At 37.9% G+C, this 25992-nt stretch overlaps 1 protein-coding gene across 2 annotated transcripts; it reads left to right on the top strand.

Annotated features, from left to right (window-relative positions):
- Positions 1–40: 40 nt before the first annotated feature.
- On the top strand, positions 41–23320 carry CUTC (cutC copper transporter). Of its 2 annotated transcripts, XM_065894423.1 has the most exons (9): positions 63–258; positions 3514–3585; positions 7178–7237; positions 10449–10658; positions 11323–11358; positions 13591–13724; positions 18571–18598; positions 21750–21855; positions 22804–23320. In XM_065894423.1, the coding sequence occupies exons 1-9, from the start codon at positions 198–200 to the stop codon at positions 22916–22918; spliced, it is 822 nt and encodes a 273-aa protein (XP_065750495.1). In that variant the 5' UTR covers positions 63–197; the 3' UTR covers positions 22919–23320. The 2 variants fall into 2 exon arrangements, 1 of the variants encoding a protein (XP_065750495.1); XR_010656658.1 differs by lacking the exon at positions 18571–18598 and having other exon boundaries at positions 41–258.
- Positions 23321–25992: the final 2672 nt, after the last annotated feature.

Genomic DNA, 25992 nt, shown 5'->3' with positions numbered 1-25992 from the left:
TCCTTTTCAGAAGGCCGGGGCAAGCAGTGACTGCGCCTGCGCTAGCTCCCGGGCTTTCGCGGGGGCTGCTGGGGCGTGGAAATCGGGGACGCGCTGGGGTGTGCGCAGCCGTGAGGACGCGCCTGTCTGCTTGCGCGCGCTGGAACCCGGACTCTTGAGTGGAAACCGAAGACGCACGTGGGAGGAACGCGTGGAGCATGAAGAGGCAGGGAGCCTCGTCCGGGCGGAAGCGAGCGCGGATACCGTCCGGGAAGGCGGGTGCGGAAGGGGGCGGGGAGGGGGCGGTCGGCCGACTTCGCTCCCTGGTGAGGGCTGGGCCCGGCGGTGGTTCTGGCCAGTGGATTAATCGCGATTTCCCTGGAAGTACTTTCCCCTCTCCTCTCAGCACCCACCCCCTTCGCCCCCGTTTGGTATATTCTGTCATTCCGGCTTTAAACGTGTGGAAACCCGGGGGCTGGTGGCGATAGTGGCCCGGCTCTGGAGCCAGATATGTAGGTTCGAATCCCCGCGCCACCACATCTCGTCGTGCGACCGTATTCAAGTTGGTTAACTTCTCCCGCCTCGCTTTTCCCTTCTCCACTGAGGATACCTGTACGCCCTCACGGCACCGCTGTGATGGTTCAGTGTCTAGCGCTGAGCTCAGTGCCAAACCTGTGGGGACCGCTTAATAACCTGTAGCTTCTACGGCGGTGTCGAGGATTGTCCCTAAAGCCACACCCCTCCCAAGTGGCAGAGCTTAGCTGCCCCAAGCCCGGAGTTCTTCCTAACGGGCCAGGGTGCGCTGGCATGGCAGGTGTTAGGGAATTTGGCAGGTCCGTCCTCCGTAAACTCTTGGTTCCTCCAAACTAGCAGTTCTCAAACTTTTTAGTCTCAAGACCCCTTGGCCCTCTTAAAATTATTCAGACCCTCAAAGACCTTTTATTTATATAGGTTAAATCTATCGATATTGTCCACGTTAGAAATTAAAACAGGAAATTTTAAAAATTTATTTTTATTTTATCAAACAGGAATTTAAAAACTATGTATTAACTAGAAAAAAACATAATAAACCCATTACTTGTTAACATTTTTTATGAAAAAAAATCACCATTTTCCTGAGCAAACAAAAAATAGTGAGAATAGTGCCAATGCTTTTGTATTTTTGCAGATCTCTTTAACATCTGGCTAAATGGAATTCTCATACCTGCTTCTGCATTCAATCTGACAGGTCAAGTAGCCTCCCCAAAATTCCACTCCACTTGTGAGAGAATGAGAGTGAAAAAGGCAAAGTCTCAGTATTACTATGAAAATAATTTTCACTGTACGGACTCTGAAAGTGTGTTAGAGTGCCCTAGTTCAGAGTTAACTGGACTACCCCACTTGGAGAACTGCTGCTCCAAACAAATGATCTCTTCTTTGATCCCTACAAATAACTTCCTTTTTTAGGACAATTGCCTTACTCTTTTTTTTTAATTTTTATTTTATATTGGAGTAGAGTAGATTAACAATGTTGTGTTAGTTTCAGGTGTACAGCAGAGTCATTCAGCTATACATTTTCATGTATCTATTCTTTTCAAGTTCTTTTCCCATTTATGTTATTACAGAGTATTGAGCAGAGTTCCCTGTGCGATACAGTAGGTCCTGTTGGTTATCTATTTTAAATATAGCAGTGTGTACATGTCAATCCCAAACTTCCAGTCTGTCCCTCCCCTTCCATCCTTCTCCCCTGGTAACTGTAAGTTTGTTCTGTAAGTGTGCATCCCCACCCTCTCCTGGCCAAGGTTGAGCCACGAGATTTCGGGATCTTAGTTTCCCTACCAGGTATTGAACCCGGGCCCTGGCAGTGAAAACGCCGAGTCCTAACCACTGGACTGCCAGGGAATTCCCACCAAGGTGTTTTCTTGTGTGAGGCAAATGGTACCCCTGCAGCACTGTTCAGTTAGATTGCTCTGACAGCTGGTGTGGGTGGCTATCAGGAAAACCATGGAATTCATGCAGTGCTGTTGGTTAAGAGCACAGAGTGTCACTTAGCTCTTTCTGATAGTCTTCTCCTAAATAAATGAGGCAGTTACAGTTTGATGTTAGTGGATGATAGACTTTGTTTTTCAAGTTGAAAATTGATTTTAAAAAAAACTATAAAAGCAACATCGGGTAGAAAAATCAAGCAATATAGAAAAGTAAAAAGAAGAAAGTAAAAGTAACTTTAAATCTCACCACCTAGTAGTAACAATTATCAGTATGTGGTGAACATTCTTTTAGGCATTATCAAGTATGCATTCAGTAGTTTTAATTTTTTAAAAACAGTATGTGCTTAACTTACAGAAAAAATTCAAAACTCTGTTTTCATCACACTCTTTAGTGTAAATACATGAATTTATAAATATTCAGCCTTTAGTAGATCTTCGTGTGTCTATTGTGTACTGTGGTAGACAATGTACTTACTGTGGGTAATAATAAAGATTTTACTTAGGAAGTTTAGGTCAAGTAAGAGTGATCAGACACCTATCTACATAAATAATAATATGAGAAAATAATGTTTTAAAGAGATGAGTTAGTGCTTTAAAGAGGAACATATAGTTTATGAAGAATTATATGAGTTCAGAAAAGGGAGATACAATTTCCTACTTTGGGAGAGAGAAAATATCATGGAAATGTGATTTGACATGAACCTTGGAAGATTTTAGCATTCAAAGATAGAGCTGGAAGCACTGTGGATTGAGGAGATGGCATAACGAAGAGCAGGGATGGGGATCAGGGGGAACTTGAGGCATATAGAGGAAATAATGTATAGTTAATTAATGACAACTAGTACTTTTTGTATACTTAGTGGGTACTATACACTTGAAATGAATTATCTCATTTTATCCTCACTACTCTGAGGTAGGTACTAAAACCTACTCTGTTTTATAGAAAACTTAGGCTAAGTAATTTGTCTAGAATCACACAAATCAGTTGTCTGGTCAGGATTTGAGATCCATCCCTGCTCTTAAATATACATACCTTATGAAGAAGTTTAAACATATTCTGCAGGTGTTGAGAAGCCATCGAAAGAATCTTGACCTGGAATGTGATGATGAGGTCTGCGTTTTAGGAAGATTAACTTGGCATTCAGTGTATATTTTTCTCAGTATAATTTCTTTTTTAAAATTTAATTAATTTTTTTATACAGCAGGTTTTTATTAGTTATGTTTTATACATATTAGTGTATACGTGTCAATCCCAATCTCCCAATTCATCGCACCACCACCCCAACCCCCGCCGCTTCCCCCCTTGGTGTCCATACGTTTGTTCTCTACATCTGTGTCTCTATTTCTGCCTTGCAAACCAGTTCATCTGTACCATTTTTCTAGGTTCCACATATATGCATTAATATATGATATTTCTTTTTCTCTTTCTGACTTACTTCACTCTGTTTGACAGTCTCTAGGTCCATTAGACATTTGGATTTTGGCAGCAAAATGTAAAATATCTGTGGTCACGTGGTCTGGATGGATAGTATCATCATGAAATTTCATTGTTCTCTGTATATTTTAGGAGCAGCAAATGGGTTTCTTATGGAAGTGTGTGTTGATTCAGTGGAGTCAGCTGTAAATGCAGAAAGAGGAGGTAAGAGAAATTAGAAAATCATGGCAATTGGCAGTCCTTTTAAAAGTCTGGAAATTAATCCTGTGAACTGACCTTACGAACCTTTGTGATCTCTAAGGATCCCAGTAATCCTTTTGAAAACAACCAACCAACTAGAAAACCTATGGATTGTCTAGTCCTACTTCCCCAGTAGGTTACATTTTGAGTCAGGTGTCCATAATAGTGCTTACTAACCAACTTTTTTTTTTTTTTAATTTTTATTTTTGGCTGCGTTGGGTCTTTGTTGCTGCATGCGGGCTTTCTCTAGTTGCGGCAAGCAGGGCCTACTCTTCGTTGTGGTCCGCGGGCTTCTCATTGCGGTGGCTTCTCTTGTTGTGGAGCACGGGCTCTAGGTGTGCGGGCTTCAGTAGTTGTGGCGCATGGACTTAGTTGCTCCACAGCATGTGGGATCTTCCCAGACCAGGGATCTAACCTGTGTCCCCTGCATTTGCAGGCAGATCTTTAACCACTGCACCACCAGGGAAGCCCTAACCAACTTTTTAAAAATTGAACTTAGCAAAGATTTAATTTTTTTCAGGCCACTGATTTTAGAGATTTGGTGCTTTTTTCATTGTGAGGACTTTTATCATAATCTTTTTTTTCTTTGAACATCATATATTTTACCTCATGGTTTCTTTTGCACGCTGGACTTGCTTTAACAGGAAGCACAGGAATTCCCATCATCTCAGGATCAGAAAATTTTTTTAAACTTTATTATAGAAAATTTCAAACATATACAGAAGTAGAGAGAATAGTATAATGAATCACCATGTACCCATCAGCTTTAATCATTTTCAGTACATGGCCAATCTTTCATTTATATTGGGGGTGAGCAAACGTTTTTGTTAAGAGCAAGACAGAATATATTTCTGACTTTGCTGGCCACATTTGGTCTCTGTCATATATTTTTTGTTTTTTTTAAAAATCCTTTGAAAATGTAAAAACCATTCTCAATTTGGCAATAAAAAAGGGTGAAGTACTGATCAAGCTACAACATAGATGAATCTTGAAATATTATTCTGAGTGGAAGAAAGCAGTCAAAAAATACCACATATTGTATGATTCAACTATATGAAATATCCAGAATAGGCAATTTTCTTATAGACAAAGTAGATCGGTGGTTGCCAAGGACTGCGGAGCATAGGGAGAAGGGAAAGTGACTGCTGAAGGGTGTGAGGTTTCTTTTTGGGGTTATGAAAACGTCCTAAAATTGGTGACAATGGTTGCAAAATTCTGTGAGCATACTAAAAACCATTGAATTATACACTGTAAAAGGGTGAATTGTATGATATGGGTCAGTTGTATGAAATGTATGTTTTTTAAAAATACACGAAAACAGGACTTCCCTGGTGGCACAGTGGTTAAGAATCCACCTGTCAGTGCAGGGGACATGGGTTCGAGCCCTGGTCCGGGAAGATGCCAGGTGCCGCGGAGCAACTGAGCCCATGCGCCACAACTACTGAGCCTGCGCTCTAGAGCCCACAAGCCATGACTACTGAGCCCACATGCCACAACTACTGAAGCCTGCGCGCCTAGAGCCCATGCTGCAGAAAAAGAAGCCACCACAATGAGAAGCCCATGCACTGCAATGAAGTGTAGCCCCCGCTCGACACAACTAGAGAAAGCCCGTGTGCAGCAACGAAGACCCAACATGACCATAAATTAATTAATTAATTAATTAATTTTTAAAAATACACGAAAACATGTTAAACTTGAATGCCATAACAAAAAGAAGCTTGTGAGCCTTTGGCCTACAGACCATCATTTACTGACCTCTGATCTATATTCCTACCTTCCCTCTCCCATCCCCAAATTATTTTGAAGCAAATCCCAGACATTATGTCATTTCATCCACAAATATTTCAGTGTCTCTAAAAGGCTTTAAAAAAATAATAATAACCTTTAAAAATAATAATAATAGGGCTTCCCTGGTGGCGCAGTGGTTGAGAGTCCGCCTGTGATGCAGGGGACATGGGTTCGTGCCTCGGTCCGGGAAGATCCTACATGCCGCGGAGCGGCTGGGCCCGTGAGCCATGACCGCTGAGCCTGTGCGTCCAGAGCCTGTGCTCTGCAATGGGAGAGGCCACAACAGTGAGAGGCCCGCATACCGCAAAAAAAAAAAAATAATAATAATAACCAAAATATCAGTAACATCTTTTAAAAATAATATTTATTAATATCATCAAAAATACCCAGTTAGTTTTCAGCTTTCCCCAATTGGCTCACACAGTTTTGTTTTGTTTTATAGTTTTTGAATCAAGATATAAACATTTTTTGATATGTCTGTTTCAGTCTGTTTCCCTTTTTTCTTTCTTTAATTCTTTCTTTCCTTATAGTTTGTTAAAGAAACTGTGATTTTCATCCTTTATTTTAATTTTATTTATTTTATTTTTTTCATTAATTAATTTATTTTTGGCTGCATTGGGTCTTCATGACTGCACACGGGCTTTTCCCTAGTTGCAGTGAGCAGGGGCTACTCTTCGTTGCGATGTGCAGGCTTCTCATTGCGGTGGCTTCTCTTGTTGCAGAGCACGGGCTCTAGGCATGCGGGCTTCAGTATTATGGCACGTGGGCTCGGTAGTTGTGGCTCGTGGGCTCTAGAGCACAGGCTCAGTAGTTGTGGTGCACAGGCTTAGTTGCTCCGTGGCATGTGGGATCTTTCCGGACCAGGGCTCAAACCCGTGTCCCCTGCACTGGCAGGAGGATTCCCAGCCACTGCGCCACAAGGGAAGTCCCGAGATGGCTTTTTTTTTTTTTTTTTTGCGGTACGCGGGCCTCTCACTGTTGTGGCCTCTCCCGTTGTGGAGCACAGGCTCTGGACGCGCAGGCTCAGCGGCCATGGCTCACGGGCCCAGCCGCTCCGCGGCACGTGGGATCTTCCCGGACCAGGGCACGAACCCGCGTCCCCTGCATCGGCAGGCGGACTTTCAACCGCTGCACCACCAGGGAAGCCCCCGAGATTGCTATTTTTTTAATCAATGAAGAGTCAGTGTTCCACTGTGGTCAATCTAGAAACTTCTTTATTCTAAATCACTTCCTTGTATGTAGAGAAGCAACCCTATAATACAAAATTTTAAGAGACCTAGCTTAACTTGAATTAACTCTTAAACTTGACTATCAGTAACAATGTGGGTTGCAGAATATAGTTGGGTTTAAAAATAGAGTTTACCTCTAGTTTTATAATTTGATTTCTCTCAGTTTCTAAGACTCTGTTCTATATTTAGAAAAAAATGTTAAGTTTGCTGTTTAATAAGAGTTTATTTTGGACAGTAACTTTTGAACAATGCTTTTGAAAATTTTTCTTAATTTTTTTAATTAAAAAAATTATTATGGGCTTCCCTGGTGGTGCAGTGGTTGAGAGTCCGCCTGCCGATGCAGGGGATGCGGGTTCGTGCCCCGGTCCGGGAAGATCCCACATGCCGCGGAGCAGCTGGGCCCGTGAGCCATGGCCGCTGAGCCTGCATGTCCGGAGCCTGTGCTCCGCAACGGGAGAGGCCACGACAGTGAGAGGCCCGCGTAACACAAAACAACAACAACAAGATTATTATGCTTAGCAATGCTTTTCTTATTACAGGTGCTGATCGCATTGAATTATGTTCTGGCTTAGTGGAAGGAGGAACCACACCCAGCATGGGTAAGTGTCCATTTTTCGGATTTTCTCATAGAGCCTGGAGACAATTGATAATCTGTTTCATTGGGATCTTTTACTGAAGTTACTAACATGTTAACTATGCCATGGATATTGTATCAGTTAGAAATGTTTATGGTTGCAAATAAACTTGTCTATCACAGATGTGATCAAATAGATGTTTTTTTTCCCTTATATATCATAAAGTTGAGATTAAGTTGCTGTTAATATTGGTTCATATGCTCTGCAGTAATGTCAAGGACCGTGTTTTTTTTTTATCTTTCCATTCTGGCATCCTTGGTATACTGACTTTTGTCTTCATTTCACCCCTCTTAGTCTTTGTGCTGTTGTCATACATTTTTCTTTTACATATGTTAAAAACCCCACACTGCATTGTTATTATTTTTGTTTAAAGAGCCAGTTATCTTTTAAAGAGGTTGAAATAATAAGAAGACATCATATTTACCCATGTGTAATTAACCATTTCTGATGCTCTTCCTTTGTATAGATCTATATTTTCATCTGGTTTCATTTTCCTTCTGCCTGAAGTAATTCTTCTAACATTTTTTGTAGTACAATGTGCTGGGGATGAATTCTTTCAGCTTTTGTGTATCTGAAAACACCTTTCCCCATTTTTTGAAAGATATTTTTGTTGGGTGTAGAATTCTAGGTTGACAGTTTTATTCTGCCAGGACTTTAAAGATGCTTCTCCACTGTCTTCTTGCTTGTATTGTTTCTGACAGGAAATCTGTCATCTAAACCTTTGTTCTTTTCTGTGTAATTTGTCTTTCTCTTGGTTACTTTTAAGATTTTGTTCTTTATTCTTGGTTTTGAACAATTTGAGTATGATGTACCTGAGTGTAGTTTTTTTTCATGTTTCTTGGACATGTGCGTTTATACTTTTCATCACATTTGCAAATTTTTCAGCATTTAATGTCCTCCACTTCCTCCTTCAAAGACTTCAACTAACTTACTTAAGGCTGCTTAAAGTTGTTCCACAGCTCACTGATCAACTACTCTTAAAAAAAACTTGGGCTTCCCTGGTGGCGCAGTGGTTGAGAGACTGCCTGCCGATGCAGGGGACACAGGTTCGTGCCCCAGTCAGGGAAGATCCCACATGCCACGTAGCGGCTGGGCCCGTGAGCCATGGCCGCTGAGCCTGCGCATCTGGAGCCTGTGCTCCGCACGGGAGAGGCCACAACAGTGAGAGGCCCGTGTACCGCAAAAAAAAAAAAAAAAATTTTTCTCTGTTTCATTTTCTATAGATCATATTCCTTTGTTTTCAAGTTTACTGATCTTTTCTCTGCAATGTCTAATTGCTGTTAATCCCACCTAGTGTATTTTTCATCTCACACACTGTAGTTTTCATCCCTAGATATTTGAGATTGTTGTTATATCTCTCATGTCACTTTTTAGCTTTTTTGAACACGTAGAATAAAGTTACAATAGCTATTTTAATGACTTGGCTGCTAATTCTAATATCTGTATCAGTTCTAGGTTGGTTTTGTTTGATTGATTTTCGCCTAATGATGCATCTTGTTTTCCTGCCTGATAATTTTTCATTGTATGTAAGACATTATGAATTTTGCTTTGCTGGGTACTGGATATTTTTATATTCCTATAAATATTCTTGAGCAGTTAGGTACTGGAAACAGTTTGTTCATTTTGGATTGGGTTTTTAAAATTTGTTAAGTGGGTCTGGAATAGTGTTATTCCCCACTACTGAGGCAAGACCTTCTGTGTACTCTACCCAGTGCCCCATGAATCTTGAAATTTTCCTGTGTGTGGCTGCGGGGAACAGGCATTATTCCTGTCCTGGTGTGAATGACAGGCACTATTTCTTCTAATTCTTTTCACTGGGTCTTTCTCTGGCTTTGTGTAGTTTCCTTGTGTGCATACGCCGATCAGTACTCAGCTGAATATTAGCAGGAAGGGGGTGTGTGGTTCTGTGCAGATCTCCAGGGTTCTTTTTCTCTCCTCCCTGCTATTCTCTGCTGTGAACTCTAGCCACTTGGTCTTCCTGGACTCTCAGCTTTGTCTCCTCAACTCAGAGAATTCTCTGGCCTCTGCCTGGGTTCCCTCTCCCTATGCTGTGGCCTGGAAAACTCTCAAGGTAGTAATCTGGGTCATTCAGAGAGCTCACCTCATTTGTTTCCCATCTCTCAGGCAACATTATCCTTTGTTGCAAACCATTATTTCATATGTTTTGTCTGTTTTTTGGTTTTATGGGTGGAAGGGTAAATCCAGTTCCTGTTACTCTGTCTTGGTCAAAAGCCCAAGTACCTATATGAAATTTTGACTCCTATATTTTACTCTGAGATGGATGATAGCGTTATTTAGTATAAAAGGTTTATATATTCAATGGCCTTTTGGACTCTTCTCTCTAAAATAAAGGAGGGCATTCCCTGGCCACTTTGTGAAATACCTAGAACATACCTGTTATTTGAGTGCAGTCTGTGTTTTGCAACAGCAGTCATGTATGATTCATTACTTGGTGATGGGCACATTGCTATCCCATGCAGAATTGGAGTTCTTGTAGCAAGGAAAAAGACGTAAATTCATATTGGGTAAACACTAATGGTGCTTGCCACAGATCTTATACCATTGAGTGTTTCTGGACTAGCCATGAATTGTGTCAAATTTGGGTACTTTTATTCATAGATCTCCTCATAAAATCACAAATAAGTTCAACTTTGCTCCCTTTTGCATATCTCTTATTTAAAAAAAAGGCTTTGCTAAATATCTTTTTCCATTAAGGAATCATAAACTTTAGAACTATGTAACCATCTCTATAGTAGGTTTTAAATAGAGCTGTAATCATTATGAAGGAGAAACCGGATCTTAGGGAATACACTGGCAGAACATAGAGCCTGGTAGTTATTACACTTTCAAATGTCACATTCCAGTAAAAGAATTTAGTTGAGTCAACTGACAAGTGCTTTTAAAATGTGGTAACTTCCTTCTATTTTCTAAATTGCTTTTTTATTTACCCTTGATTTTCTTATTACGTAACTTCTCCTATATGTACGTTTTTCTTCTCAGTGTCTCCTTTTTCCTTTAGATCCATCTTTCTATGGTTTATTCCATCAACTCTTCCATTTCTTGTAGAAGTGATACACTAGAGCAAATGTAAAAGACCAGTACAGTAATATTTTATTGACTTCCTTGAGCTTTTAGCTCACATTTGAATTTTAATTAGTCTGCTCTATTCTTATAGGTGTCCTTCAAGTAGTGAAGCAGTATGTCCAGATACCAGTTTTCGTGATGATTCGGCCGCGTGGAGGTGATTTTTTATATTCAGACCGTGAAGTTGAGGTGATGAAGGCTGACATTCGTCTTGCCAAACTTTATGGTGCTGATGGTTTGGTATTTGGGGCACTGACCGAAGATGGACACATCGACAAAGAACTGTGCATGTCCCTTATCGGTAAGAATTTGTATCTGAGACCAAAAAGCCTCTAATGATGATTGCATTGAATACTCCCAATATAGAAAAACGCAATCACAAAACTGACTTTTCATTCACACCTGCAGGCACTTATACTAACCTATTTTAAACACTAGCTATTTAGGTGTTTTGGGTAGAGACTATGTGTGACATAGCCCTCCTGACTCTCTCAGTTACTATAGATTGGGTTCTGCTACTGTTCCTATAGGGTTTAAGGGAAATTTACCTTGATTCCTTTAACCACAGCACTGAAAAGTTGAAAAGCTATTACAGTTGGTGAGGATGGGGAGATGTAGAGAGGACAGAAGCAAACTACTTATATTACTAGGCCAGAGTATTTCTTGAAGATTTTCAGAAGGGTCGTAATAGATGTAATGCTACCCTTATAGTTGCCAAATCATATCGTTTTTATTTGGTGCCTCTAAGGAGTGGATGACTTTTTTTTTTTTAGCTGAAAATCAGAGATTAATGGAAACGTAGAACTTTCGGATTTGGAAGGTTGCCATTTTTTTATTATTTTAGTTCAGTGTCTTCACTTAAGAGAAGAAAGTATTAAAAAGTTCATTCTAACATGGAGAATTCTGTAAATAGTAATCAGTGATGATCTCTTCATTCATGTTGTCATGTGATTTTCTTTATATAGCTATTTGCCGTCCTCTGCCAGTCACTTTCCACCGAGGTGAGTCATTTCCATTTTAGAAGTTCTGTTGAACAGTGTCAGTTTTCTCATTTCACCAAATGCCACAACCTTTTTTCTGGAACACAATTGTATAGTGTCGTTACAGTGTTACCAATTGGTTTTTTTATACTGGTCATGGGACTAACAGTTGTAAATTTAGAGATGCACAATTTCTAGAAAATATGAAGCCTTAGTTATGAAAAGTTGTTAAAAGCAGAAGGTGGTGGTGGTGACATATAATAGAGGGAGAGAGTAAGCATTGCCTACAAGTGCGTGTGCTTGTCACAGCTTTCCAAGCAAGAATCCAGAGATTCATTTTTATTAGTTTGCCTCAGGTCATGTGCAGTCTCAAAAAGGATAAATCACTATAGCCAATGAAAGGAAATGTGCTGCTTGGCTTAAGCCAGATAAGATCATTCTGGAGCTAGGAGTGAGGTCAGCTTTCCCAGATGAATATAAGATTCGTGGGCAGAGAGGGGGAGGGTATCTGATGAAGAATTGGGTACTATTAGGAAGAGGAGAGAAGAAATAGGTGCTGGATAATCAATGAACAGATGTTCACTATAGTGCACAAAATTATTGTACATTATTGATAGCTTGTCTGCATCAGAATGATTTCTAAAAAGTATCTGATAATTTTATATGAAAATACTTCTTATCTCTAAATCAGGCAGTTACAATTTCCATACATTTTTGCCTAGCATTGGTAAAATGGAGGAAGTATGAATTTTGCCTTCAGAGGCACTGCCATTGCACATGAAAAGAAAGAAGTCTTCAATTTTTTTTTATTTGATGATATACATGAGAAATTATTGAATTTTTTTTGTCCTTTTGAGTAAGCATCCAAAGATTAGGATGAGAGTAGACACTAGGATTTGCATTCATTTATAGAAATTAGGTATATAGCATTTGTAATCCTTGTTTCTTTATGAAATGAGTAACACCAGAAAACTTTCTTGACTTGCTGTTTAGCAATGCTTCTCATAAACTAGCAATAACTAAAAGATGTTAGATCGCTTAGAAGTCAGAACTTTGAAGCTAGCCAAAAGAAAAAAGAAAAGTTTTAAAATATGAGGTAATTTAAATTAGTAAACATTTATCTGAAAAATATATAGTTTAAAATTTGATATGCTAAATAATTCAAAATAAACCCACCATATAGAATATATTTTTCTGTTCTTAAACTAAGAAAATCATTTCAAAGTTTTTGTCTTTTCCTTCAATAAATTTAGCAAAAATATTTCCATGTTTTTATATTGTTATATTGTCCTGTGCTCCACATTTTTTTCACTCATGTATTTAATATTATGACAGTATAATCACTGAGAAGGTACTGCCACCAAAAAAGGAAAATCCTCTGTGTTACATTTAGCTGCCTACATACACTAAAGGGTGAAAGGAAGGGGTCTACCACCTAATCCACCATAGATGAGCACTTACGTATCATGTAGCAGTGCTGAGAACCAAAGCAGAAGTAGTTTTCTTTGGGGTTCCTATTGCCAGTTTCCTCAATGAGGAGGAGAGAAGTCTCTTAGAAAGTAGGATGGAACTGAAACCTCATATAGTCTGTTGTAAACAACTATCCTTATACTATGAGTCTTGAGTACATGGGATAAATGGATTAGAATAAAATATTAGTCAATAATGAGAATGTGAACCAAGGCTTTTTCTAGAACTGGTGAGTGTAATGTTTTCATTCTGTTTGTCCAGTTTGTTTGAACCCTTAGAGCAGACTCCCAAATTTGAGTCACTTGCCTGTTACGTTTACAATTTTATCATATCCAAGGGCTACTTGTGCAAATTTATTTAATAATGTTCTTAAAATCTTAAGTAAATTTATTTTAAAGAGAAACTTTATAATGAAAAATGGAAACTTTTCACTTCTAATCTGCATTTAAGTAAATGCATCTGTTCAAATGCATACCATCTAAAATGATCCTGCATGCCATTGGTGGCATGCTGACTGTGGTATGCTGGTAAACTGGTTCTCAGGAAAAAAGAGTCCTGATTTGTAGCATTTGTTGATTTCTGTGGTTTTGTACTTTCACCTTGACTAATTTCAGCTGCCAATGGATTGGCAATCATGCTTGCAAAATGCCTGAATATTTAACAACTGACTCTTGCAAGCCAGGACAAGCTAGGTCCAGCATACCACTGTGTGTATACTACATTTTGGAAAGCACTGTATTAGAGATATCTGTTCAAAATTCAAGTCAGTTTTATTTATTTCAGCCTTTGACATGGTTCATGATCCAATGGCAGCTCTAGAGACCCTCTTAACTTTGGGATTTGAAAGAGTATTAACCAGTGGATGCGACATTTCAGCACTAGAAGGACTACCCCTAATAAAGCGACTCATAGATCAGGTACACACAATTTCCTTCCTTTCTTCCTAAGATGCTGTTGTGGTTACTTCTGATATTCTGCTGTTCAACGAGGTTGTGAAACTACATATTACTGACTTTGTGGTTACTCCATAGCAAGCAGGAAATAACATATTTTATAATTTTTATTTCTTTCACATGAGCATTTTTAGTAGCCAAGGCTCTTAAGATCAAATTATAGACAATGCCTAAATAACTGATCTAATTTGGATAACCACAGCAAAATTTACCTTTCTTCTGCCATCAGCGTTGCATAGTTTAAGCCATATCTTCTTACTGGCAACCTATGTATACTCAGGGGTTCCCACATAAAATTTGAGAAAATTATCATTTTGAGGTGAATTCTAAAACTAAAACTGGGACTTCCCTTGTGGTCCAGTGATTAAGACTCCACGCTTCCACTGCAGGGGGCACGGGTTCGATCCCTGGTGGGGGAACTAAGATCCTGCATGCCAGATGGCACAGCCAAAAAAAACCTAAAACTGTATCCTTCTCATTTCTCCCAAACTACCAAGATAGGAAGAAATACATTTTTCTCTTATATGATTTCCTCTTGTGAGTTCACATCATTTGTAGAACAGCCAGAAGATGGCTTTGTAATTGTAGTATGTCTGTGTTTTTCTGACACCCGTCCAGAGGCATTCTAAGTGAGTGAGTATGGACTTTGAGATGAGAATGTTCTGGATTTGAGACAGTTTTGACACTTGCTGTATAATGTTGAGTAGATTACTAGCGTTTAAGCCTCTGTTTCCTCATGTGAAATTGAGATAAGTTTAATATCTCCTATATAGGGTTGCTCTGAGGATTGGTAGAGAGCAGGTAGGATTGGTAGAGATAAGAGATAATATAAGAGATAAGAAAGGCTCTTGGTAAGAGCCTTAGCAGAGTGCTTGATATATATTAGATTTTAATACATGTTAGTGTCTATAATTATTATTACTGCTATTATTAATAATATTATTTAGTGTTTTTGCGTAGACATCTGCTTATGTTTACTTTTCTATAACCATGAAAATAATTTTCAGAAATTTCACCTGAGGATCAGATAAATTTTTCTAGACTGGAACTTACTGGTTTTATAAATATTTATTAAGTATATATTAAGGTGCAGGGCATTTGCCCTATGTTGGTGACCAAGGGGTGCCTGTGCACGCACGCGTGTGTGTGTCTGTAGTCATTGCCCTTACAAACTAGTGCACAACAGGCACTTTTAATAGAGTACTTATAAAAAAAAAAAGTGCCGTGGGAGCACATTGGAGAGGAATTAACCCCAGATTTGAGGGATTGGGATTAACAGTAGTTAGCTTCCCAGAAGAAAAGAAATCCACACTGCAATGTCTTACTCATTTGAAGGATGATTAGGAGACATCAATGTAAAAGGGAATAGGGAGAGGGAGAGTTGGGGGGATGCTCCATGTAGACAAAACAGCATATGCAAAGGCCTAGAAACAAAAGTGAGCATAATTATTAAGATATTGAAGAATGACTATAATGTTGAATGTGAAGAGAAGAATACTGTCCAGAGCCTTGAAAACTATTTAAGAGTTTGTATTTTATCCTTGGTGCACTGGGGAAGCCTGAAGGGTTTTAAAATAGAAGAATTGATGAGTCAGCTTTCCATTTTAAAATGGTTACTCAGTATGGAGTAGAGAATAATTGTTGTAGTCATATATTGCATTTCATAGTATTTGTGTGTGTGTGTGTGTGTGTGTGTGAGAGAGAGAGAGAGAGATTTGTAGTTTAATCACTGGTTGGCAGGAAGAGATGGGTTAAATATGCTTATACACTAACTTTACTTTTTTAAGTAAAAATTATATGTATATATAACAGGTGTACAACATTGATGTTTTGATATACATATACAGAATGAAATGGTTACAGTCAAGATCGTGTTCATCTGTTCATATAGTTAACTTGTGTGGCGTGTGTGTGTGTGGTGAAAGTACCTGAAATCTACTCTCTTAGCAAATTTTTAGTATTCAGTACAGTTTTATTGACTATAGTCATCATGCTATACATTTGATCTATAGACGTACTCATCCTACATAGCAACTTTGTATCCTTTTACCAACATCTCCCCATTTCCTTCACCTCCTTACCCCTGGTAACCACCATTCTATTCTCTGCTTCTCTGTGTTTTACTTTTTTAGATCCCACATAGAAGTGAGATCATGCTAACTTTACTTCTTGAAGCAGTTACTTAGTAGTATAATATACTGGTTAAAGCATAGGATTTGGGATTAGAAATGTCTATGTTTAAATCCTGGTTTTGCCACTTATTAACAGTGACCTTGGGCAGTTTATCTAACCATCCTAAACTTCAGTTTCCTTAGCTACAAAGTTAGCATAATAATAGTGCCTACCTCTTAGAATAGTTGTGGATTACTTCAGCACAAGGTCTGACACTTAGTAACTGCTCTGTATTGGTAAATCACTTTGATAGCCTCAGGTAAGCATATACTTCTAAATAATCTTTTATGGAAGGCCAAAAAAAAAGTGATAGAATTCATCTCTTTAAACATTTGTCCATGTTTTAGAAAGCTTTCAGTTGGAAGAAACAGTTACAGTAAGTATGACTTTTTTGCTCCTAAACTCATTTCAGCGTTCTAGATAGTAAATATTTAGTTTTGTGGGTATTTTGCTGTAGTCTGTTTGAGGATACTAAACAGCCTTGTTTCACTTATTTCTCTAACAATTATTAAATTTTGTGAAATATCCCCCTCTCCCTTTTACTCCCTATTTCATTTCCTTGCTTTTTTTATTCATTGTATGTTTAAATATTTATATTTTATGAATATACCTATCTGTTGTCTGTTTTCGTTGAACGTGAAAGCCCCATGAGAATAGGAACTTCCTCTTGCTCATGATGTCAGAAAGGAAAAACTTTTTCTTTACCCTCTTTTTAAAAAAAAAAGTGAACCCTCCTAGGTTCAGTATTAGAGATCCTGCAAATTAAACTGACAAAAGATAGATTTGCAAGAAAACAAGATTGTAATCATGTGTGTATGTATGTATGAGAGTTCACAAAGAAATGTGACTCAAAGAGGTGCTTGGAATTGGGGGCTTATATACCATCTTCTAATAGGTAAAGGAGGGGGAAGAGAGCACTTAGGGACTTAGAAGTGGAAGGAGAAAGGGCCCTTATGGGAAAACAAATGACTTTTTGGAAAGATTATTGTATCCTTAGAAGAATAGATGGGAGATGGGATAGTTTTATGATATTGTCTGCCTGGGTGTGGTGCTGATGAGCTGCTTCCAGTGAGGGGATTTATGACAGTTGAGTTCTTTTTCAGTTCTTTTGGGAGGCTCTGCTTTTAAGCAGATAAGGAATTTCAGCCTTTAGCTCAAAATAATTTTTATGCCACAGTGACATATTTTGGACCCCTTCAGTCACAGTATTCTTCATACCTACAACAGTGTCTGGTACACGGTAGGCATTTAATAAATATTTGTTGGTTGGATGGAGGAGTGAGTAAAGTGACATTTGATAAACACTTTCATGATAGAGCAATTTGATCAGGGTATTATTCTGCAAGTTAGTGAGCTTGTTATAACATTATATGTTATTTTTATTCTGTCATTATTACCTACCTGCCACTAGAGTTTCTACTGAGTATGCGTTTGTAAAAAGGTGATTTCCTTTTGACTTTCAGTGATACTGGGTATATCACCAAAATTTATTTAGGAAATGGGATGAAAATTAGAATAAAAGTAAGGAAATTTCAATACCTATTATCAGAAATTAAATCAATTCATGTAGTTCAGTTTTATTACTTAATATCCAATAAAATGGACCTATGGTTTTATTTAATTGGTATAATAAGCTAGGGAATTTAGTTGAGGACACATGATTTGAACAGATTTTTCTTCTAGTAATTTACGATTATGCTATCCTCTTTCTTTTCTGCTGAAATCTTACTTAAATTCAGCTACTTCCATTCCATCGTATGCCAAGAACTCAGAATTAATGTTATTTTTCAGTAGTGGCTTTTTTTTTTTTTTTTTCGGTACATGGGCCTCTCACTGTTGTGGCCTCTCCCGTTGCGGAGCACAGGCTCCGGACGCACAGGCTCAACGGCCATGGCTCATGGGCATAGCCGCTCATGGCAGGTGGGATCTTCCCGGACCAGGGCACGAACCCGTGTCCCCTGCATTGGCAGGCGGACTCTCAACCACTGCGCCACCAGGGAAGCCCTCTTTTTTTCTTTTTTAAAAATTTTATTTTATTTATTATTTTTGGCTGTGTTGGGTCTTCGTTGCTGCGCGCACACTTTCTCTAGCTGCGTTCATTGCGGTGCAGGGGCTTCTCTTGTTGCGGAGCACAGGCTCTAGGCGCGCAGACTTCAGTAGTTGTGGCACATGGGCTCGGTAGTTGTGGCTTGTGGGCTCTAGAGCACAGGCTCAGTAGTTGTGGTGCATGGCCTTATTTGCTCCGCGGCATGTGGGATCCTCCCAGACCAGGGCTTAAACCCGTGTCCCCTGCATTGGCTGGTGGATTCTTAACCACTGCACTACCAGGGAAGCCCCCAGTAATGGGTTTTCTTAAGGTGGTGTGATTATTTAGTATTTATATTTTATTCTCCTATTCTTTGTGTTTATAACAGTACAAGTCTTTAAAGCAATACAATAAAATAACCTTTCTGGGTAGAAAGAGTTACTACTCTGAACATTTTACTTACCCAAGATCCCAAAGAAATAGAAAGATCTATTGAAAATTAGATACTAGTAGTAACTTAATAAATTTAATATAATTATGTTTCTGTTTTGCTGCCTTATTATCCCATGTAAGAGAAGGATATTAAAATTGTTTATTTTTTTCTTTTTTCAGGCAAAAGGCAGGATTGTGGTAATGCCAGGTATTTATTTATCTATCCGTTTACTAGTGTAACACTATAGTGAGGAAGAGAAAAAGAGGCAGGACAGTATGGGGGGTAGTATTAGTACATGGCGTTCAGAAAGAATATATCATTTGATTAAAATGTTTAAGATTGGGGGATCTGTGCTGCAATTTAAAACTATATGAGGAACACTCTAGTAGGATTTCGCTCAGAGAAGAGCAAATCAGGATTGGGGTTTCTCCATGTTTGCTTTCCCATAGTATACAATTTTGTGAATGTAGATGTTCATTTCTGGTGAGGCACACCAAGTTTGATGCTGCTACACTGCATTAGGGCCAACTGTCCTAGTTGTTGACAAGGTATAAGCAAACATAGGTAACACCCCTGGATAATGTAATACTCAGTTTCTGAAAATCTTTGATCACAAAATTCTTCCTTGTAGTCAGAACAGTTGGATCACATACTTCTAATGATAATTCTAAGATCAGTGAAGTACATAATGGCTCATTAGAAGTCAACAGTTTTTAAAGAATTAGATAAGATGACCTAGATCCAGAATGAGATTAATATAAAGACAATCTTAATTTTTTCTTATTAAATTTCTCAAACATATAAAAAAGAAAACAGCATTATGAATACTCATGTACTCAAGTTCTATATTTAACATTTTATCACATTTGTTTCATCTTTTTTTTATCCTGAGGTATTTTAAAATTAAAGGCATTATAACATTTTCTCTTTATACGTCTCTAAAAAAATAAGGGCATTTTACTCTAACCGCAATATCATTATCACATCTATCAGAATAAACACTAAATCCCTAATACCATTTAATACTCAGCCAATACTCTCCTTTCTCTAATTGTACCCAGAATGTTTTTTATAGCTGATACGTTTAAACCAGGATCCAATCAAGGAACAAGTATTGTACTTGGTTTTTATCTTTCTTAATATCTTTTAATATAGAAGTTTTCCTTTTCTTCTTCTGCTTTAAAAAAAATGACATTTAAAAAGTTTGAACTACTTACCCAGTAAAATGTCCTAGTTTCTGGATTTATCAGATTGTTTCCTTTTGATATTGTTTAGCATGTATTTCCTAGACTAGCCTCTGTATTTTCCTATAAACTGCTTGTTTAGATTCTGGTTAAATATTTTTGGTAGGAATACTTCATGGATAATTCTGAATACTTCATATTTCATCACATCAGAAGGCATACAACGTCTGGTTGTCTTAATACCAATGATGCCAAGACTGACCAGAGGTCAAAATGGTGATAGTGAGATATAGGCCAACTTTTAAAAAGAGGCCAAATAGACAGATAGTGTCAGAGATTTAGGAAAGCTTTGACTTGTAGCAAGTTCCTGAAACATGAGCAAAAAGAAAGCATATATTATTTGTTGAGACCCTTAATCAGGGAATGTTAAAGAAACTTAATTGAGTCTGATGCATTTCCATTTAAGACTAAATATATTTATACTTGACAATACCCAGACTTAAAGACAGTTGTTAACGTAAGATTGCCTTTGTTTTATATGTAATTATTAAGTTATGTGCTATGTGCAAGGCACTACTTGGGATACAGAGTTACACAAGAAACTACTTCCTCAAGAGGCTTACAGTCTTAGGTGAAAAGATGTTATATCCAAAAATATTTGTGATTATTTAACAAACCTCACCAAGAAAATGCTAATTATATGACAGGTTCTGTGGTAGGTGTAAAAACACAGAAATGTATATGAAGTAATCCTTCTACTTGTGGAGCTCACCAAATAGATCTATAAACAAATTATAATGATTTCATGTAAGTAATTACCAGCAAGTAAAAATTCCTGGGTAAGTCAACCTGAATGCCTAATGAGTATCCATCATTGGGAAATATAAAGATAACTAGAACATAGTAGCTCCCCTCTAGGGACTTTCATAATGAAGCTTACAATATAATTTAGGCTCCAGTTTCCTTATCTTTATAAAGAGAGGATATTGAACTAGCTGTTCTTTCAAGTCCCACCTGTTAGTCTATGTTTGGAAAATGTATTACTTATGTTCTGATAACTGAGCAACGTGTGTTTCAGTGGCCAGATATTTTGTTATTTATTAGAAGGAAATAATGTGTTTGTCTTTTAATCCTTACAAGTTTGTGAAGTAGGCAATACTATCCCTCTTTGGTGAAAAAATTGAGGCTCAGTGGATTTAAGTAATTTATCTAAGATCACATAACCGTGAAAGGCCACAGTGGTAAAGCCAGGATTCCAATCTAAATCTGACTTCTCAGTCCATTCTTTCTGCTTCTTAGGGCTCAGTGATATTACTGTACCACCAAGAAAAAGAGTTAATGAGTCTGAAAGAGTGTGTAAGTCAAGTTATTTTAGTAGCTTGAATAGCTTGAGATAAAAAGTACATATTTTAACGGTCATTTAAAAATATGTATTGAATACGTCTTATATATTAGGAGAGAATGATATCAAGATGAATAAGCTGATTTTATATTTATAATCTGGTATCAGTTCAGAATATTATTCTTCATATACAGACATTTAAGAGATTGTTCATTAAAACAAATGAGTCATAAAATACTTGATTGTGCAGTTTTAATAAAGTAGAATCAAATTCTTCTGTAAAATGAAACAAAAAGTTGATATTATAATAAATAAGTTGTATAACACCTTGCATTATTCCCATTGCCAGTGAGATCTGTGTGTTCATCAAATCCTGGGCCAGAGAAAGAACCTTGGAGGTTTTCTCTTTGAGATACATTTCTGAGGCTTTGCTTTTGTGACTTCTTCCTCAAGTCTATCTTACCTTTCATTTCAACTTGATTTTGCTTTAATTGAGGGGAAGCAGGGCTAGAGCACTCAGTGATTTTCCTTGCCCTGGAGTAATCTTTATAGATTTAAAATCGGTAACATATAGCATTGTTATATAAACCAGTGGGCATGTAAAATTCTGTCATAAAGGTGCTTTGACCTTATCTTTTGTTCTTCAGAGTCTGTAGTCTTGCCTTTTCATCATTTTTTTTCTAAATTCATTCTAGCTGAGTAAAGAGAATAATTCTCAAATCAATGAGAAATTTCAGTATGGAGGTTCCAGGTAGAGTTGGCAGTCATATTATTCATTAAATCTTATATGAAAATATATTCTATTTAATATATTACTTATTCTTTCCAACAGGGGGTGGCATAACAGACAGAAATCTACAAAGGATCCTTGAGGGTTCAGGTGCTACAGAATTCCACTGTTCTGCTCGGTTGGCTAGAGATTCAGGAATGAAGTTTCGGTAAAAATATATTCTTTGACTCCTGCAAAAATGAATGCAGTTAATCTTTACTTCCCCAAACAGGAAAGTTGATGGCATGATTAATGAATGGAATGTTGTGATTAGTATGTAAGTATTACAGTCATTTTTGAAGTTTTTTAACTGCAGAGTGGTTCTTTTCCTGCCTTAAATAAGCAGGCTCTTCTGAACACAGGCTAACCTTCAAAGCCTTAAGGCATTGCTGAACTTAGACCAGTTAATAATAAATTCTAATTCAGCAGCTAAGCTTCAAATGAATCAGATATGTATGTGTGGCCATTCACCTGTGATTTCCTTTAGCAAAGTTAATAACTATGGTATAAGGATGGAAGAGCCGTAGTCATTTTTATCTTTCCTACTGTTAATACTTAAGTCTTTCCTCACCTTTGCTCTCTATTTTCAGTTATTTTATTTTTATTTTTTAATTTCTTTAAATTTTATTGTTTTTGGCCACGCCGCACAGCTTGTGGGGTCTTAGTTCCCCCAACCAGGGATTGAACCTGCACCCTTGGCAGTGAAAGTATGGAGTCCTAACCACTGGACTGCCAGGGAATTCCCTATTTTCAGTTATTTGGAAATTATATCACTATTAAGGAATTTAAACTATTATGTGTTCTTTTTATTATACTTGAGAGGACTCCTATATTTAATAGTTAATTGTTGATTATTTCTAAGTTGGAAAAAATGAAATGTAGAAGAAGCAAGAGCCTTAGAATTTACAGCTCCAGATATAAAATCAAGTATACTATCTGATAGATTTAGATACTAGATGTTTCAAGTAATTAATAAAAATTATAAAATATAGTAGTTCAGGGTCCTTGACCTAACTTTGTTCTTGAGCCTTGAAATTGCCTATAAAATGAAGTGCCAGTAGGAGGGCTCATTTAACAACTTATGTAATTATCTGTTCCTTTATTACTTCTATTGCAGAAATTCCTCTGTTGCTATGGGAGCCTCTTTTTCTAGATCAGAATATTCTCTAAAGGTAACAGATGTGACCCTAGTAAGGACTTTGAATGCTATTGCAAAGAATATTCTGGTTTAGCCAGACCTCTCTGAGAGAGATGGATATCACTGGACAAAGGTAGAAGAATAGTCTACAGTTCTCTATGACACAGCTTTAACCTTCTCTGGCCAGGACAGTCACAGTCTTTGTTTTAAGTCTTACATTACCATGGAGAATGTTTCCAAGAAGAAAAAGAACTTGAAACAGATTACAGTCATTTCCTTTGCTTAATCTTGTCGACCATCTCCATCATCATGGTTAAATCTGGCCTACGCTTCTTCCACAAATGGAGGCTTAGTCTGTTTTCAGTGGAATTAACTGATGAACTGGGAAAATTCAACTGCAAAGTATGAACATTCAACTCAGATGTGACTTCATGGTCAACTCAGTAGCAGTATTTTGCCTTTTCATTTGTAAAATAAAAATTGCCATTCTATTATGGTAGAGTCTCTTACTCATCTGTAGCCAAGTATTAAAGGGAGGATTTTTGTTTTTAGTTTTATTTTCTCTTTTTATTATGTACCTTTTGGATCCTGGGCAGGATACTAAGGATATAGAGTAAATGGTATAGCATAAAAATTCCTAGACTTGGGAAGTAGGATGTAAAAGTTCCCAGACTTAGAAAGGCAGAAGTGATCTCTGTTGTTCATCAGGTTACTTCTGCCTCTGCTCCCAGATAGAGAAATGGCTTAACTATGAGGTTCATCTGACAATGTACAAAGATCTATAGAGAAATGGGGGAGGTTAGGAAGGTTATCAGAAGGTTATCAGAAGGTTATTAGCTGTTTCTTTCAGCTGAGGCCACAGATATGGAGACTGGATTCTAGTCATGAAAATTGCTTTTCCTATGGGCAGGTCCCAAATGGTGAGGTTCATTTCTAGTTTTTTCTGTCACTTCCAAATTTATTATCTCATTTTACACAGACACCGCTCTGGTAATAGAACTGATGCTTCTGTATTAGGAAAGTAGCTGAATCATAATACGAAGAGCTTGCCCTTGGTCATGAGGCTAGTTAGTGGAGCCTCTATAAATAGCATGCACAAACTTGGGTACCAATGAATGTGTATACCAAAAGCCTTCCCTTTCTTTTAATGTGCCCCTTCCCTCACTTTTATTTATTTATTTTTAAAAGATTTATTTATTATTTATTTATTTATTTTGGCTGCGTCAGGTCTTAGCTGTGGCACGTGGGATCTTGTTGAGGCATGTAGGATCTTTTGATGTGGTGCGCAGGCTCTTCGGTGTGGTGCACAGGCACCTCTCTAGTTGTGACATGCGGGTTTTCTCTTCTCTAGTTGTGGCGCGCGGGTTCCAGAGCGTGTGGGCTCCATAGTTTGTGGCATGCAGGCTCTCTAATTGAGGTACGTGAGGTCAGTAGTTGTGGCACGCGGGCTTAGTTGCCCTGCAGCGTGTGTGATCTTAGTTCCCCGACCAGGGATCAATCCTGCGTCCCCTGCATTGTAAGGTGGATTCCTTACCACTGGACCACCAGGCAAGTCCCCCTTCCCTCACTTTTAAATCTTAACTTCTTTCCTCACTTTTTCAGGTACGATTTCAACATAGAATATTTGCCAAGGAATTTATGAGAAATGAGAGGCAAACTATTTAAAAACTAATAATAACCTCAGTGGTTTCTGTTAATATTGGTTTCTGTTAATAGTTTTAATATTGGCTTTGGAATATAGAAAGAGACATGTAAGTATCATGTACACATGCACACACATCATGTTTAGTATTTTGGCCTAACCCTCCCCCATGCTTGGACTTCACTGTATGATCCTCCAGAGATAAGAGCAGGCTATGTTATTATCTCTATTTTATTTAGACAGATTAGCTAGGGATCTGAGAGGTGCTATGAATTGCTCAGAATTTAATAACAAATGAATGTTGTTTACAAGACTTGAATGCTAGGCTACTAACCTCTAAGTCTTATGCTTAAGGATGCTTCTGGTATCTGGATGTAGTACAGAGAGCAATACTCCTGGGCAAATCAGACACACCTGGAATCATATCCTCACTTCCAGTTTAAGTTAACTTAATTTTTTGAACTTTAATTCCTGTATGTTTAAATCAGGACTAATAACTAAACTATGGCTTCTGGTTTAAGGATATATTAAAACACCAAGTACATAGTATGTACCCATTAAAGTTCTTTTCTTCTAGGTTAGTTTCCTAGTATCAGTCTCTGATAGTTTAAAAGTCCTCCCAGGAAGCTAGGCATTGAGTACTGAAGCCGATAGTTTGTGCCCTCCACTATGTGACTATAAAAGCATAAGGTAACCCCTTACCTTGATTTTTTTTTTCTACACATAGTCCTGTTTTAAAATATTTACTCATTATTTCATGTACGTGTGTCTTCTCATCAATATTATAAGTATTTTGAGACTAGGGAACCATGTCTTCATATATTTATATATTTCTCATTACAACCATCAATTGTGTACTCATACTGTTGATTTACTTTGCTAGTGGAAAAAAGCACTGGATTGAGAATCAGGATTACTGACTTCGGGAACTATGCTAGATATCTTCAGTTTGCCCCATCGAGATCCACTTTTCACTTTGTTCTGTAAACTGAGTCCAGCAGCATAAAAAAGATTACAGTAAGTCCCCTACATATACGAGTTGTAGGTCCAGTTTGTTCGTAAGTCCAGCAAAGTTAGCCTAGGTACCCAACTAACACAATCGGCTATATAGTACTATACTGTAATAGGTTTATAACACTTTTCATACAAATAATACATAAAAAACAAACAAATATAAAAAATAAAGAGAACTTTTTAAATCTTACAGTACAGTACCTTGAAAAGTACAGTTGTACAGTACAACAGCTGGCATACAGGGGCTGGCATCGAGTGAACACCAGGCAAGAAGAGTTACTGACTGGAGGAAGGAGAGGAGGTGGGAGATGGAAGAGCTGAAAGATCATCAGCAATAGGAGACAAAGGGCAAGCTGCAAGTTCACTCACACGTGACATTGATGGCACAGGTTCTGGTTCCTTGCTGGATTCAATTTTATCTACCCTCCTGAAAAAACAATCCAGTTATGTCTGGGTAGTAGCTCTTTTTTTCTCATCATACCAGTACCAGCTACATCACCACTGCTTTTATG

The sequence above is a fragment of the Phocoena phocoena genome, chromosome 16, assembly GCF_963924675.1.
Source record: "Phocoena phocoena chromosome 16, mPhoPho1.1, whole genome shotgun sequence".
Taxonomy (NCBI): domain Eukaryota; kingdom Metazoa; phylum Chordata; class Mammalia; order Artiodactyla; family Phocoenidae; genus Phocoena; species Phocoena phocoena.
This window is presented reverse-complemented; position numbering and strand designations above follow the sequence as displayed.